This window comes from Panthera uncia (genome assembly GCF_023721935.1).
Source record: "Panthera uncia isolate 11264 chromosome B3 unlocalized genomic scaffold, Puncia_PCG_1.0 HiC_scaffold_1, whole genome shotgun sequence".
Taxonomy (NCBI): domain Eukaryota; kingdom Metazoa; phylum Chordata; class Mammalia; order Carnivora; family Felidae; genus Panthera; species Panthera uncia.
Genome location: NW_026057582.1, coordinates 60,199,095 through 60,214,850, shown reverse-complemented (window position 1 = coordinate 60,214,850; position 15,756 = coordinate 60,199,095). Strand labels below are relative to the sequence as shown.

The window sequence follows — 15,756 nt, the reverse complement described above, 5'->3', positions numbered from 1 at the left end:
GGGGGGGGGGGGAGTGAGTTTACAGCTGGGGTGTGTGCGTGTGTGTGAAAGGTGACTTTAGATCTTTATGGTCTCTGTAACTTGACATCTGTTAAAGAGAACATTGGGGCTTTTAGGAAGAGTTTTGCATTAGATTGAGCAAGCCGGCGGAAGCTGTGCAGATCGTCCCCACCCCCTACCCCCCATCGATTGGTTCTCCTGAGATCTTCTCAGAGGTGAAAATGCTTTGCAAGGACGTTTAAAAACACAACGCCTGCCTAAGAGGCACTAACTTGAGGAGGTTAATAAATTATTCCCTTTTGAAATAAAAATGGAATCGGCATTAAGCACATACTATTATTAGACTGGGTTTCTGCCTGCCAGAAAGTTTGTTAGATGTTTGTATCTAGGCGTAGGCGGAATCTCTCTTTTCCGTAGGAAAACTCGTTAGGGAAACAGCAGCAGTTCGCTGGCTTTGTTTGATTTTGTTTATCCAAATAAAGATTGTGTTTTCAGATCGTTAAAAAAAAAAAAATCCCTTCAGGTTAGGGTTTTGATCATCATCGTGACCCAGTGAACTAATTATCTGTATATTCTGGGGTCAAACTTCACGGGAAATTTCTACTTATCCTCACACCAGACTTCTTAGTGTGGTCTCCAGAAGGGGTTAGGAGCCTGTCGGCAGACAGCTCAGAGTATAGGCTGTTCCCAGCGTGAACTGAAAACGGGCTGGAGAGTCACCTGCTAGCCTTGCCGAGGGTGGGGGGTGGGGATGGGGGGTTCGAGAGGTTGGGTGGGAAGAGAGCGCGTGGCCGCAAGCTGCGCGTGGGAGGGAAGACCTCGGGTGGGCGGGGTGACGCCTAGGACTGGGGTTAGAGCGGGAGGCCGAGGGGGTGGGGAGTGCAGAGGCCGCGGGCAGGAGGGGGGAGGTCGCCGACAGCTGTTACACTGGGTTCTAGAAACCGAAACTTTTTACGACGAAAGACCGTAAAATAGCCGGAGATTTTAAGTGTCCACATTTGCAGCTGGGTCGCCTGACAACAAATTTGAAACCGCGGGGCCGCTAGGGGCCCTTAGGTCTTTGGCGGTGCAACTGGGAGGCCGCGGAGCCGCCCGTAGGGCTTCGGTCACAGCTCTGCGCCCGGGCCCCGCAGACATCCTGCTGGTCCCCGAAACACCCCGGCAGGGCTTCACGACTCCAACGCGCGAAATTTTAGCCCCGAGCAACCTCTTCTGGCGGCCCTTCCTTTAAAAACAAGTTTGAATTTCACATCAAATCTTTTGCCCGTCTACTCTTCACTAAATGACTATCAATCAGCAACGAGAGGAAGCACAAACATGGTTTCTCTCTCACCTTTCCTGCTGTTTCTTTCCCCCCTCCAACCATGGAGTCTCAATTTTCTAAGCAATTAAATTATATATACAACAGGAATATTCGATTTCAAATACACCGGGACTAAAGCCTGATGCATACGGCCTGAGGCTAGAAGAAAATATTTAGTGCTTGCCTGTAGATTCTGTCACCCATCATCTGCTCAGAAAGCGCTCTGTATCTTTCAGCGTGTCCGGCTCTTATGATTGCAAATGGCCCTGTTTTCAAATGGAAATAAGACTTGCAAACTGATTATGTGTATTGAATCGGAATCACTCCCTAGATCCTCTTGTTGAAAATGTATTGGAAAAAAAAAAAAGGATGATGGCTGCAGACCTCTGGAACTGGCTCCCCTTCTTCTCAGGGAGGCCGATCTATTTTGCAACTTTTTGCCTTTTGAGCTTGTTTCAGCTAGGTAATTATGTTCCCATTGTGTTACACTCCAGCCAAGAGGTGGGACACACATTGCCTTTCAGCCGGCCCCCCTGCCCTACCCACCAGCATCACCCCCTAAAAATCACATACAGTACACACTCATCCATCTGCCCCAACCCTTGGACCCAAAGGCCAGTATGACTCAGCTGTCAAAAACACCAGCAGAACTCCACACACTGTCACCAGGCAGTGTTCCTCTCTTCTCCCTTCCCCTCCTTTCCAGTCCCCTCTCCTTTCCTCTTTTCTCTTCTGTGCAGAACCACACACACACACACACACGCACACACAACCCTCCAGCTTCCACAGAACCTAAGTATTTAGCTCTGTCGAGAATTTTCAGTAACCAATTTAGGGTTGGTATGGCATACGGTTGTTAGAAAACAGTTCATACCGGAAAGTTAATATCAACTATTAGGGATGCCTGAAGCTCCGTGTATGCTACCATAGATCTCATAGATGTTCTCTTTAACCCATCCAGGGCTAGATTATGGCTATGGGTTGACTTTTTGTGGAATATTTCCAAAGATTCTCCCATTGGATTTCAGTACGAAGCCAACGTGAAGTGCACATAGATAACTGAACTCTCCCTGCTATGTGAATTGTATATAATGATATGCTGCGGTACTTCCAAAGTTTACTACACCCAGGCCTCAGTCTCAGCAGTCCTGCCAGGAAATGGTAATCAACATTTCAGTTCATAGTGCAGGTTAGTGAGTAGTAATGAACTGGCTACAACTTGTGTCTACCCTGGCTCGGGATGGGGATGTATGCTCTGTGCATGCCTTTGGTGAAAGAGTTGCAATTCTTTCTGAAGCACACTCAGAAGGGGAGGAGGAAGCCGTCACTGCCCAGCTCCGCACCCACCCCACCCCCACCCCCCATTAGTCCCCACCCAGAAAACAGTGCCTTGCAGACCTCAAGGCACCGTCGAGTGGCCAGGCGGGGAGAGTGGTTTAATCCTCTTTGGCTTCAGAATCTCCTCTGAAAAAGCCTGTCGCTCCAAACCTGTTTAGAAACCCAGTGCTTTGGGGGCGCCCGCGGGGACCCTAACCATGCCGGATTTGCTGTATACATCAACATAGCCAGATTCGTTAAACCATTGACCTGTTCTCCTAGGTTAGAACAGAGCGAACAGCCAGCTCGGAGGAGTCAGCTCCCAGTCCTCTTCGTGTCATTACGGTAATTCCCAGGTTTACATCTGCGCGCGCGCACTCAGCTGTGTGTGTGCCGAGGAGATCAGGTAAATCGGCAGCGCGCGAACCAAATAAACCCTTGTTTTCCTAGAGCTTTGGACACCTTCGAGCAGCAGTATTGAGAGGGAAAATGCTAGGCAAGGTGGAGGCCCTACCATCCTGGGTGATTTTCCACAGAACGGCTCCAGGGCAATAGTGACTGGGGAAGGGTATCCAAGCACACTTTTCATTGCCTAACATCTTTGATTTTGTAGAAATGACATTATCAACAATTGCTGAAAACCCTAGAAATGCAATGTTTGACCCTCTACCAACAGCCTGGTGGTTACTGACAATTATTGACAATTTCATCTAGCAAAGACAGGATTCCTGGAAATGTAGGAAATGGAGGGAAGGAGAAAAAGTTGGTCTTTTTCCTTGTTGCCAGACTACACTCAGACCTGCCCTCTTATTTCCACTACTCTGTGAAGACCAGAGTAGGAGGGAAGTTTGCTACAAAGGAGCGGCAGAAACATTTCCATTTGATTTTGTTAGCTGGCCAATAGTGTTCATACTAATGATATCTATTAGTGGATAATGGAGATGTGACAAACGATAATTTTTCTAAAAGATTGCCTCAAGAAGTCTCATCTACAGCTGTGCGTCTCAGACAACAAGTTCATTTTCTTTAAGAACAAATTTTAATATTTTCCCCAAACATAATTCTCCAGAATTTTGCATGAAAATAAATTAATATTCCAATTTAAAATGGATAAAGCTGAAGAAAGTTTTTCTTTACTCGTATAATTTTTTTAAGGGACACTCGGTTTTATGTGAATCTTAATTGAGGCAATGAATGCATTCAACTTTTTTGCATCTAACAGTTTCCATAAGATGCCCTACTGAGAGAATCCTACATTAAGTTTTTTTCTATTTTAATACCTTCTAAAATAGATATATGAGATAGATACATATGTGTATACTTCTATAATGCATACAAAGACAGATGTCTCTATGCAACCATTTATACCTACATACAGAGTTGGCAGAATCAGATGTGAATATTATGTTGGAGGAGAGTCCTCTTTAACAAGACCTATTGCTTGCAAAATTAAAAAAAAAATTGTTTATTTGCATTTCAAGTAGAGCAATAACAATAATCAATTTATATTGCAGTGTCCTGCAAGTAACTAAAAAAATAAATAGAACAGGAGAATGGATTTAAATCTCATCCTTTCCAAAACTTATTTACAACTCAGCATAACAAAGACAATAAATGTTTAAGAAGCAGAGATCAAATGGGAAACATGAAATAAGAAGTCTGGGGCCATGCCTAGATGCCCTCCAAGTACGGTATTAGGTCACTATCAGAGAGAAACTCAGCCTGCTACTTCAGCTGTGGCTTCAGATGAGGCAGAAACTGTGCTGTCAAGTTGCTAAGCCTGTTTCTCCTCTGCTCCTTTGAGAACCATCAAGTTGAGAAACACAACTACGTGGGAAGAGGGAGCATGCACACCCTGGGCCTCCCTTTCAATAAAACACATTCTTCCCACTACTCTTATCCATACCCAATATATCCAGCCACTTGGGTGGACAAACTTGCCACAGAGGGCAACTGGGGATAGGACACTCCTTCCAGAAGCTCCTGGCCAAAGCAGCGCAAGAAAATTTTCTGTGCTCCTAGTGGAGGAGGGAGCCCAAATCGAGCCCCACAAAGGGTGGGCCTTGAGCTGAAAAGGACCCAACTACACAACCACAAACACACCAGTCAGGAAGTCAGGGAGGGTCAGAGGAAGGTGGTGTCCAGCATCTCTTAATAGGAACCTGGCAGAGCAAAGAAAACATTCAGCTTCATCCCTCCCAACACTCATGTCTGTCACTTTCCTTCCATTCTAAAAGAAAGACACATTTGAAGCAAACAAGCCAGCAAACCATGCCTAAGAGCCATATCATCTCAGATTCACATTTCCCAACAGGCTTTCTAGTTCTCCACAAATAATATCCTCCCGCACTCTGCTCCCAGCTCTAATAATTGGGGGAGGGGGTGAGCCGTGTCTAGAGAGACTGGAGACATTCGATCAGAATTCAAGGCAGCTTCTCACAACTCTCTTGTTTGTAGAAAATGAATGTCTGCCTGGCTTGCTTTTAGTTCTGGAAAGGGGTCAGTCTTTATCAGTACGGTTCACACAGATCCTGGATTTTTTTTCCCTTATCTTAAATTGACCCGCTTTTAAGATAAAGACATAATAGAGAAAGCATTGACCTTACCTGGTCCCTAATGAGTTGGAAGTCAGAAAACCCCGCTCTCATTTCCTCTTATCTCCAGTCGCCTGAGAAGAGACTCGCGCTACCTTTTGTGCACTCGCGCCTGGAGATAGCCCTTCACCGACGCGCATACGCCGGCGAGCGCGCTCGGAGAAGTGTGTGGCCTCAGTATGAGAATTCCTCCCTGGGGTCTCAAAACCCGATACCTTGATGCCAGCCCCAGGCCTGCCCCTGACCCAGGAGGATTTAAAATCCTCGGAAGGCTCCCGAGCAAGTCTTCCCTTTTGTAAGGCCAAGTCCTAAACAGCGGGAAGGAGACCTGCCTCCTGCGAGGCCCTTGGACTGGAGCGCGCGGGGCCTCCTCCGCCTCCAGGAGTAAGTGCCCCGACCGTTTCTCGCGCGGTCGCCTCGGGCCTGAGTCTGATTTCACTCGAGGGCCCCAAGCTACCTCCCTCAGGGCCAGCCCCTATCCCAGAGCCCCTGCCCGGCTGCTGAGCATTCCCTGCCCCCACCCACCTCCAGGCCTTGACAACTCCAGCTGTACCCACAAGTGTCTCTGTTGGTGGGGGGGGGGGGGCGCGGCAGCCGGGTCTCCCTTCTCCCCTGCTCAGAGCATCTCTGGCCGACTCTTCTCGCCTTTCCAGAACCAAGTCCAGTCCCCGGCCTGGCCGACTGAGAGGGCTGCTTTCCTCCCTCTCCGACCCACAGCTCCAAGTTCCCAGGCTGGGGAGGGGGTGGTGTGCCGCTTTGGGATGCTAAACATCAAACAAGCCAAGCCTGGGGTTTCAGGCTCCAAGCCACTAGAGCCGCTCTCCAGGGCTCTCGAGAAAGTCCCCGTGTTTACTTGGCAGGGTGGGGTGGGGGAGAGGAGGTATGGGGGATGCTGTCTGCAAGATCTCCCCCACTCTCCTCACCCGTCAGGGTTTAGGGATGGGTGGGGTGCATAGGCGGGGGCGCTCAGCTTCTCTGGGATCTTGGGGCGAACTGCGCTGCCCCCTACGTGGGAAAGCTTCCGGCTCTTCCAGCATTCAGGGCCAGGGACATCCCCAGAAGGCTGATTTCTCCGGGCCAGAACCTGGGCCAGAGATGCTGGAGACCGAGGGGAGGTCTACTTCAGGAGTAGATGATGACAGGCGTCGCAGAGGCTCTTCGAGATGTGGGCTGGGGAATGTTCCCAGGCTGGGGTCTTTAGCTGCGCCCAGCGCGCACACGTTTCCCTATCAAAAAAGCTTCAGCTTGCGTTCCACGGCTGCTTCCTGAAGTTACTACACTCTCCCGGCCAGAGCGTGATGGATGGAGAAGCAGCCAAGCCTCTATTTGTCTCGATCCCATCCACAGACCCGGCTGAAATCACCTCCTTCCCCCACCCCACACCTGAACAAGTAAACAGACTTCAAACTAAGCCGACCCTAGACGGCAGGGAGAAGAATGTATTTGAGAAAATTCCATCCAGTGTAAGGGTGATAAGGCCGAGGGTACCACAACCCACTAAAAATTGTGACTCTCAGGCGCCTGCTCCCGGCTAGGAGTTGGGGGAGCAGCCATCCTTGCAGTGTCCTGCCTCAAGCCCCACCTGCTTCCCCTCCCCCGCCCCGGGGCTTGTGCTGGGCCTGGGGCAGGTTGAGTGGAATCTCCCATCCCCCATGGAATTGGGACCTTAGAGCAAACATCTCCCTGGCAAAGACCCGGCGCGAGCTGTGACTCGACCACCTATGCAGCCTGTCCCCGGACCACTGCTGCTCTTTCCAACACAAGTGTTCAAACTTTACTGATTTTTGCTTGTTTACCAAAATGTGAGGCCTGCTGAGATTTTCCCCAACCAGCACACTCTGTAAACCCAACCAACTATCCTCGGATTCTCCAGTCTCTTCTGGATATTGGAAACCATATCTCAGCAGCCAGACCCAGGGGAGGAAGCTCACCCTGGCCCCCAGTCCTAAGGCATTCAGGGAGAGGAGCCCCCAGGAAGTTAACAAAGAATACTGCTGGTCATGGAGCAAGGCCTTGGTCTATGCAATTTCCTTCACAAGTGGGGTATGGGAAAAGTCCGGTGAAAAGAGAGATGGAGACAGAATGAGATGAAAAGAAGAGAGGAAGAAAAGATGAAGAGAGGGAAGAAAGGAAAAAGAAAGATGGAATTCTGGGCATGAAATGAGTAAATGCCAAGTATGAACCCCACAAACACTTTCAGGCTAATAGGAGCTCACCCGGCCCCTTTTGTTGGGTAGGTTTATCAAGGGTGACACTGAAACCGGCAATAGCCCATCTAGGGACTATGATTTCTCTCTGTCCACAGCCACTCCTTCCTCCTCCCCTCCTCAGGGCAACCTAAGAGTTCCCCAACAACCACATCTGGGTACCAAAGAGACCAGGAAATTAGAAGGAGGGAGAAAGGTCAAAGATGATTATTTTGCTGGGGTGGTGGTGACAGGGGGTGGGCAGCGAGAAGTAGAGAGTTGGAGACAGGAAAAAGATTCCTTACTACAAAGATATTCCAGAGATGGAAACCGGTGGAACAAAGAGGGAAAGCCCAGCTTCCAAAGTCCTGCCTTTGGTGTAGCCCAGTCAGAAACCTCCCAAGACCAGAAAGACCCTGAGAGGCTTGGGATCCATGTCTAACCCTGCATGGGGGATAGCTGTTTTAGAACAGAACAGAGACCCAGATAAACTTTCCCACTTTTGAAAATAGTCTTCCCCTGAATTCCAATTCTGACGAGGCTCTACAGCAGATTAGAAACAAGGATTGGTGTTGAAATCTACAGGGACCATTCGTTCAGTAAAAATGATCCCTCATTCAGATTATTTAAAATGCATGTTATTTAAACACTTTAAAGTCTTAAACGTTGCCTTAGCTGTATAAGACCACAGTAGACACTTCTGAGGTTTCAAAAAAAACCCAAAAAACAAAAAAACAGAAGCCTGGTGCTGAAAACTAGTCCTTTGGTCTCTTTCTCTTCCTTTCACCCTTTCCCTCCTGATGGAAGTATTTAGTTTTTTTCCTTTTGGTTGTCAAGTCCCAGGACTGCTCAAGGTTTGGTTCTACTCAATCTGGAGACAGAACAAAACTCCGTTTCCCTGTGGGACAAGGACTCTGGGCCCAGCTCTTTAGCTGGTTTAGTATCCTTTCAGCCCCCAAACAATTCCAACCCCATCAGGCCAATGATGAGCTGACCCCACCACCACCACCAAAAAAAAAAAAAGCCTTTTAAAGCCAAATTAAAACCAAACAAAAGGTGGACTTTTAATCAGAAAAAGAATCCTTTTAATTTGTATAATTTATTAGAAGCTTCTTAGGAACTATATTTAAGCCAAATATCTACATAAGTTACAACAGAAAAAGACTGACGCTGCAAATACCAAACTGCCAAATAATATACACAGATTTGTCAATGCCCATAAAAAATATGATGGGCTGGGGACAGGGGTTGGTTTTGTTTTTGTTTTTGTTTTTTTTACAACAAAATGTACAGATTACTAAAAACTAGGCATGTAGTCCAACTTTTGACAGCGTTTTACAGCTACAAGTTCACATCAAACATAAAACAATTTTAGCCAGGGCTTTTCCCCGGGGCTGAGCCTGGGCGGCCAGAGGGCGCTGGGAGGGGGCATTTCCTTTGTGTCAATGACAAGTGGGTCCTGTCGAAGAGTCTTTCCTCTCCCCAGCCCCCATCATCCCTTCAAAAGAAACCCGGGTATTTACAAGCGAGTCCGCCTTGCTGGCACAGTGTACCCAGAGTGAAGTTTGCGATCTTTAGAGTCCAGAGCCAGTCATCGTGGAGCCCTCTCCAAACTGCACCCTGCCTGAGCAAGTGAAACCATTTCAATCACCAAAAAGACACCCCAAAAGCTGTTCTTGTTATGTCCTTCTCTTTTTAAAGACTCCTTAAAGAATTGGATTCACTTGGATGTTTTTATTTTCTTTTTTTAAAAAATCCCACAAATTTTAGAAAAAAAAAAAAAAGACGTCCAGCAGTTTGGCTTTTGTGTTTTTTCCCCTCGGTCTAAACGGGACAGATTATTAAGAAAAGTCGAAGCGCAGGGAGCGGCGGGTAGTTGGTGATTGTGTGACCGGCAGGAGGGGAAGCGATGAGGCAGCGCGCTGGGCCCGGCCTGGCCCGGTGTCCTCTCACCAGGTCCGACCATATAGCAAGGTGGAGCAAGACATGGTGCCATAGTCCGAGCCCGAGGAGTTCAGGTGGGACAAGCTGGAGACCTGGCCCTGAAGCGCCGCGGGGCTGGCGGCGTGGTGTGCCAGGTCCGGAGACTGGCCTGCGCTGCCCGGCTGGTGGCCCGGGTGTGCACCCAGGCCAGGGCCACCGCTGCCCACTGAGATAGCCGCCGCGGCCGCCTGAGCAGCCTGCGCCTGCTGCTGCGCCTGCTGTTGCGCGTGGCCTTGAAGGCTGCCGGCACCAGGCGCGGGGGCGCCTGCCTGGCAGGGTTTGCCGTCTTTCACCAGGACCGGCACTGCCACGCGGCGCGGCGACTGCTGCTGCGCTTGCTGCTGCTGCGGGCACCCGGCGCCCCCGCCGCCGCCGCCGCTGTCCTGCTGTAGTTGCTGCTGTGCCGCCTTGTCCTTGGCTTGGCGCTTCATCTTGTAGCGGTGGTTCTGGAACCAGATCTTGACCTGCGTGGGTGTCAGGTGGATCATGCTGGCCAGGTGCTCCCGCTCGGGCGCCGACAGGTACTTCTGTTGCTTGAAGCGTCGCTCCAGCTCGTACACCTGAGCCTGGGAGAAGAGCACCCGGCGCTTCCGGCGTGGTGCGCTTGGCAGCGGGGCCATGTTCTTGCTCACGTCCCCCAGCGAGCCCAGGCCGCCCATGCCGCTCATGTTCATGCCGCTCGCCGGGCCCATGAAGCGGGTGACTGTAGGCGACAAACGCACAGCGTCGGCGGGGACCGGGCCGGGCCAGGCCACCTCTGCCTTCCGCGGCCTTGGCCGGCCCTGCCCACCCCGACGGCTCCCTCCTCACCTAAGCTGCCTCCGCCCTGAGAGGCCTAGGTGTCAAGGATGGCTAGCGCCTGCCCCAGGCCTTGCCGTCGAGGGATTTACTGGAAAGCTCCCCACCTCAACCCCGGTTGCCTCCCCAGTCTCAGTGCTCCAGCCCAAAAGCAAAGTGGAGAAAGGCCGCTTCCGTTCCTTTCGTGCCCATCCCCGGCCAGAGTCGTGGGGTTATCGGGGCACAGGCGGTGAACTGGGCCCACACCAAAAGCTGGGGTCCCACGGTAGACCCCAACTTTGGGAGCTTAGGAGAGTGGAGTCTTCACTTTCGGAAAGCTAGAACCCCAGACGCTTTGCCTCTTGGCCGCTCTCTCTCCTGTCAGCCCCAGTGAGGGCACTTGCTCGTTCCATTTACAGCCCCCTCTGGAGCCACGCGCGCCCTTCCACCTGCCTAGACTGGAGAGCCAGCCGGGCCGGACGCCTGAGCGCGTCGCAGTAGGGCAGCCTCCGGCCCGGCCAGGCCGCGCCTCTCTGCTCCCTGCTTGCCCCCAGCTCCCTTAGGGGTTTTTTGGGGGTGGGGTGGGGGAGGGAGGCTCTCCCTCGGCACTCCGAGGTCTCCTGCGCCGAGCAGAGCTCCTAGTCGGCCGCACTGGGGAGACGCCGAATACTGCTCGCAGGACCCCAGCGTTACCAAGTGTCTCTTCTGGGACACCTCAATCCAGCAGGGGAAAGAATCCCCAGCTCCCGCACCCTACTCCCTGGCGCGGCTGCCGGGCCGCCCACCCTGACGCCCAGTGCGCAGCTGGCAGGAGCCGCGCCTTCTGGGCTGCTCTCCCCGCGCCTCCCGTACTCAGCCCGCGGCCCGGCAGTGGGGCGGCCTCACTTACTGGCGGGGAAGCGCGGGTCTGGGTTGGCGCCGTACCATCCGGGGCCGGAGGCGCTGTTCCGCATGGTGTCCTGGTACGGCGGCAGCTCACTCATGTTGCCCAGGTTGCCGTTGCAGTAGCCCCCCACGGCGGAGTGCGAGAGCTGGGGCACCCCTGCCGCCGTCATGTGGTAGGCGGCGGTGACGGCGCCGTGGTGCCCCACGGCGTGCTGCTGCATGGCCGCGGCCGGCGGAGCCGCCTGGCCCTGCCTGTAAGCCGCCAGCGGAGCCCCGAGGCCGCCGCCCTCCATGCCCACTTTCTTGTAGCTTTCCTCCAGGGGACTCAAGATGTCAGACACTGAGAACGGAGTCGTGTGCTTTGGACTCATCGACATGATTCGGCGGCGGCTGGAGGAGGAAGGAAGAGGAGGAAAAAAAAAGGGAGAGGGGGAAGGCGAAGCCTCGCTGCTTTTTTTTTCTCCCTTTGCCAAATATTCTGGTGTTACCTTAACGCCGATCTTGTTGGATGTACACGTAACCGAGTGGACCGAGTCCGCCTTAATTGGCTTGAGTGGAGGCTCGGGGGCTGCCTCGCGTTTGTTTTAGCCCGGCGCCAGGTTTTAGGCAGCCACCAGAGGCGGGGCGTAAGCGCTAAAGCAACAAGACAATAGAAGCCTACATCTTGCCCGAGATAATTAGCTTACATGCTGATGACAAGGTAAACACCTTTAAGTTTCACTTGTCAGGATTTTTAGGTCTCAAAGAGGGAGAGAGAGAGAGAGAGGCAGAGACACGACCCAAAGCATTTCTTTCCCCCTCCCCCGGACACCCCCACCCCATTTTTTGTGGGGTGCGGGCGGCGCGCGGGGGGAGACAGGGGAGGGAAAGGAGGAGGGAACCGAGAGAGGGGAGGGCAAGAGGTGGGGTGAGGAGTAGCCGAGGAGGGGGGATGGTGGGGAGGAAGGAAGGTGAATGCTGCTTTACAACCAACTTTCGGAGTTACAAAGTGAACCACTTTCCAATATAGTCGGGGTTCCCGGGCGGGGACAAGTCTATAGAGGGAGGGGGCCAAGGGACAGGGTAGGGGTTTCACCTGAGCCTGCTGGGGCTGCTCCTCCCTCCCGCCGCGGCCTCCCAGCCCCGCGCCTTCCCACTGCCTCCGGACCACATCGGGCTTCGCGGCGCTGAGCCCCAGTCACCACCAAACGAGCTCGCGAGTCTGGGGACGAACCCTGGGGCCGCACTGTTGTTCTGCGTGTCTGTCCGTCTGTCTGCCTCTTCTGCCGCCGTCAGAGGGACACCTCTGCTCCCCGCCCCCTTTCCCCCTACCCGAGAGAGAATCCCAGCGGGCGGAGGGGACGCTGAGCAGGGGATCGGCTGCCTCGGAGAGGCTGTCCCAGATCCCCGCGTCCCCCTCCCCCCAGCTCAGGGTCTTCTCAGCGGTCCAGGGCCCCCTGCATCACGCCCCCCCCCCCAACAACCCACCCGCGGCTCCCTTTCCCCACCCCCATTCCTGGCCAAGACAAGCACACTACTGGCCGCCAGAGCTGGGAAGCTGGGGGGCACTAACCCGAAGGGCCATTGCTGAAGTTGCCCCACCTCGAACAAACCTGGTGTCCCCGACCCTCGCCCATCGCCCGGACACGCGGGGTTCTGGGGCTGGAGCTGACTTTCCGAGGACATCACAGCCCCAGCACCCGAGCCCAGGGCCACGCTGTTTTCCCCTCTGATGCTTCAGGGAGGGCGCGGGCAGGGAGCGTCGTAAGTACCCGCCCGCCTGTTGCCGGGCGGAACTGAGCCTGAACCCCGGCGGGACCAGCTGGCCGGGAGGGGGCGAATCCCGAGGCGCGAGCAGCCCAGCAGGCGGGAGGCTGGGCTGAGGCTCGCCTCCGCCCGGAGCTCAGCCATGCAAAAGTGCACTTGCTTCCCCGGGAATAACCAAATATCTTTGTTTAAAGTGGCGGCGTAAATGGCCAGTCGCTTTGTGGCCACGCTGGATATTAGTAGATGAGGATCATTCTGCTTCAATTGGGCGCCTCTCATCCGGCGAGCAAGAAACTGCTTAGGAGGAAGTGGGTTTCCTGTCAGCGCGTTCCCAGGCTTCAAGTGTGAGCCCCGCGCCTTGAGGGTCCTTGGGCGCCTGGAGAGGGGGAGCTGTGGGCTTTCGCTCCCCAGCCGGACCAGAGGCACCGGCCTTGCTGCTCCGGCCAGGCCCCGGCCTCCAGCCCAATGGACTACAGTGTCGCGCCCTGCGTGGCACAGATCCCGAGACCCACTCCGACGTTTCCCCCTGAGATTCCAAACGTTTTGTCGTTGTTTTGGTTTGGTTTTTCTTTGGCTCTTTTAGCCTCCTCTCCGGCTAGAGGCTGGGAGGGTGGAAAGCTCCTTGTCCAGGCTGGGGCCTCCAACACGCTGCCAGGGCCAGTTAAGGGGGCTTCTCGAACTTGTTTTTTTGTTTTCATTTTCTTTCCCCTCCTTGTAGAGAAGGAACTCCCAGTGATGAACAGGCACTTTTGAACGATTTAATTCAGCAGGTTAGGCGCCTTTTCCATTAACAGCAATTGTAGTAAGGAAACTTGTTTTGTTATTGGCTTTTTAACATTTCGGTTCTCTCCTTGAGAAGTGCTCTGTGCTCCCTCAATACAAAGCCAACTTGTATACTAACATTCGGTTTCCTCACCACCTACGTCGCTTATGAAGGGTGACAAAGCCCAGGGCACCCCCTTCCTCCCGCATGTGCCCACGTTTTTGCGCAGCTCCCCTGGCGGCTTTGGGGCAGGCAACCCTGCACTTGGGCTCTGAGACGTGCTTGTCCGCTGTACTGTGAAAGACAAGCGCCAGGCTGGTTCCTTGCGCTTCTTCCAAGGGGCTTGTCTGGGAGGGTGGGGGGGGCGGCGCTCTCAGGAAGACTCAGGCTCCATCAACTGCGCGTTGATCTATGTGATATTTAAGCCCTAGGAGCAAGGAGGGAAGACGACGCTGAGCTCAAATGAACCGTCGAGGAGAGCAGACAAAACTGAATACAGATCTTGTCTGCAGGCGGCCCAGAATCCCGGGCTTTTGTTTTGACTGGGGTCTTATTGCTAAGGCGGGGTGGGTTTCCCAGTCACCTGTCTTCTTTCTCCCTTTCCCTCTCCATTATTTCACATTACTGGTAAGTATAAGAAACACCAAGTATAGAATGGTGTACGTCTCTCTCGGTCTCAATGCCGTTTAGAAGTGTAGGTAATTCTTCACAAGGTTTCTCTGAGATTTTCAGATAAGATGGGGCACATAAAAGCTCTCCGAAAGCTTTAGAAAATTTTTAATTTCATTGCCAGATCGCCAGATTTCTGTATTGTCGTTAGCACACCCCCCACCCTGCCCTGCCTTTAGGCCTTGAGTGAAGGGGAGAGTTGGGTGCGTCTTCCGCAGGCCCTGAGCCTGGGCCTTCGTCCCTCGGCAGCTTCGCAGTCCCGCAGCAGGCTCCGGCTGCGCACGTGGCTGGCAGCTCCCCACCCCCACCCTCAGGCTTGCAGAATGGACCTCGACCCCCAGCCACGCAGCAGGCATTGAGCACTGAGCTGGAGCTGGGCCGGGAGTTGGGGGGCAGAGGGCGGCGGCTGGCCGAGGCTGCTGCTCCGCCCTCCCCCCTGCACCCCCGCAACCAAGATTATGCTGCACCTCACCGCCAGGCGCGCGCGCACCAGCACTAGCTCTGGACTAGACCTCGCCTAGACCTCGCCTGGGCCTTTGCACCACCTTGCGGCACCCCACCCCCACCTCTTCTACCCTTGCCCCTTACACACACACACACACACACACACACACACACACACACACAGCCCCACACTCTCTGCACTGCCAACAATAAGCCTGAAGGACTGAGGCGTCTACCGGAGGGAAAAGGCATATATCTCCATCTCTGCTCTTGCCGGACCAAAGGCTTTGAGAGTCCGTCCCTGGCCCCAACACCTCTTCCTAACCCAGGAGTGTCCTTTCTTTTAGTTACCTTCCCCTTCATCTTAAGTAGGGTGACCGAGGTTAACCTAGTAATTTCTTCATGGCTGCAGGGAATACTTGGGAAGCCTGAGATCCTCCCTGTAGGTCCTCGCGTCTTCAGTAACTCTCTCAGGCAGAGTGGGCGCAGTGGGGTCCATTTCGGGCTTCTCAAGGAGCTTTCCCTGGTGGGGCCGCACATGCCCACCTCAACGCGGCCACAGAGCTTTGCTCTCTGCAGCTTGGCCTGGAATCTAAGGAGCCCGGGAGACTGGGGCTCAGGTCCAGGCCTGGCCAGGGACGCGTTGAACTGCCACCAACCTTTGCTCACCACCCTTATGGTGGGGGGAAGCGCCTTTCTGTCCCTCTGAAGTCACTTCTTTGAGAATTTAGGACGGAGGGCTCATACAAGGCTGTATGACTCGGAGTCTGAAGCTTGGATCGCTAGAGAAATGAAAAGTCCTTCCCAGTCCTCAGCGCCACATTTTTCTAATTCTCTTCATGGTCCTTCACACCTCTCTTAGGACGGTGAGCGGCCATGTTCCCTTCTGGTGTTATTTTGCTCCGAGTTTTATCGCAATTCGTGATTTATTCAACAAATGTTTGTTGAGTACTGGCTCTGTGCCAGGCTCCGTGCGAGGCCTAACAATTCAGCTTTAAAGAAGCTAGATGTGGCTCCTACCCACACAGAGCTTATAAACTAACAATAAATCACCCAAATAATATGTACATAGTTACTTTGTGACAATGT

The 15,756-nt window shown here is 53.3% G+C and overlaps 1 protein-coding gene and 1 long non-coding RNA gene across 4 annotated transcripts in view; both read right to left on the bottom strand.

The window, feature by feature from the left end:
- Positions 1-6,056, bottom strand: part of LOC125909562 (uncharacterized) — a 28,092-nt gene extending 22,036 nt beyond the window's left edge. The window contains exon 1 of the long non-coding RNA XR_007453724.1: positions 5,227-6,056. This is a non-coding gene — a long non-coding RNA (uncharacterized LOC125909562). The remainder of the gene's footprint in view (positions 1-5,226) is intronic.
- A 2,497-nt stretch (positions 6,057-8,553) lies between these two features.
- Positions 8,554-13,915, bottom strand: NKX2-1 (NK2 homeobox 1). Of its 3 annotated transcripts, XM_049612873.1 has the most exons (4): positions 12,638-13,915; positions 12,121-12,352; positions 11,050-11,435; positions 8,554-10,086 (listed from the first exon to the last, which is right to left on the bottom strand). In XM_049612873.1, the coding sequence occupies exons 1-4, from the start codon at positions 12,708-12,710 to the stop codon at positions 9,350-9,352; spliced, it is 1,428 nt and encodes a 475-aa protein (XP_049468830.1). In that variant the 5' UTR covers positions 12,711-13,915; the 3' UTR covers positions 8,554-9,349. The 3 variants fall into 3 exon arrangements, with proteins under 3 accessions (XP_049468830.1, XP_049468828.1, XP_049468829.1); XM_049612871.1 differs by having other exon boundaries at positions 11,534-13,908; XM_049612872.1 differs by lacking the exon at positions 12,121-12,352 and having other exon boundaries at positions 12,638-13,908.
- Between the last annotated feature and the right edge of the window lie 1,841 nt (positions 13,916-15,756).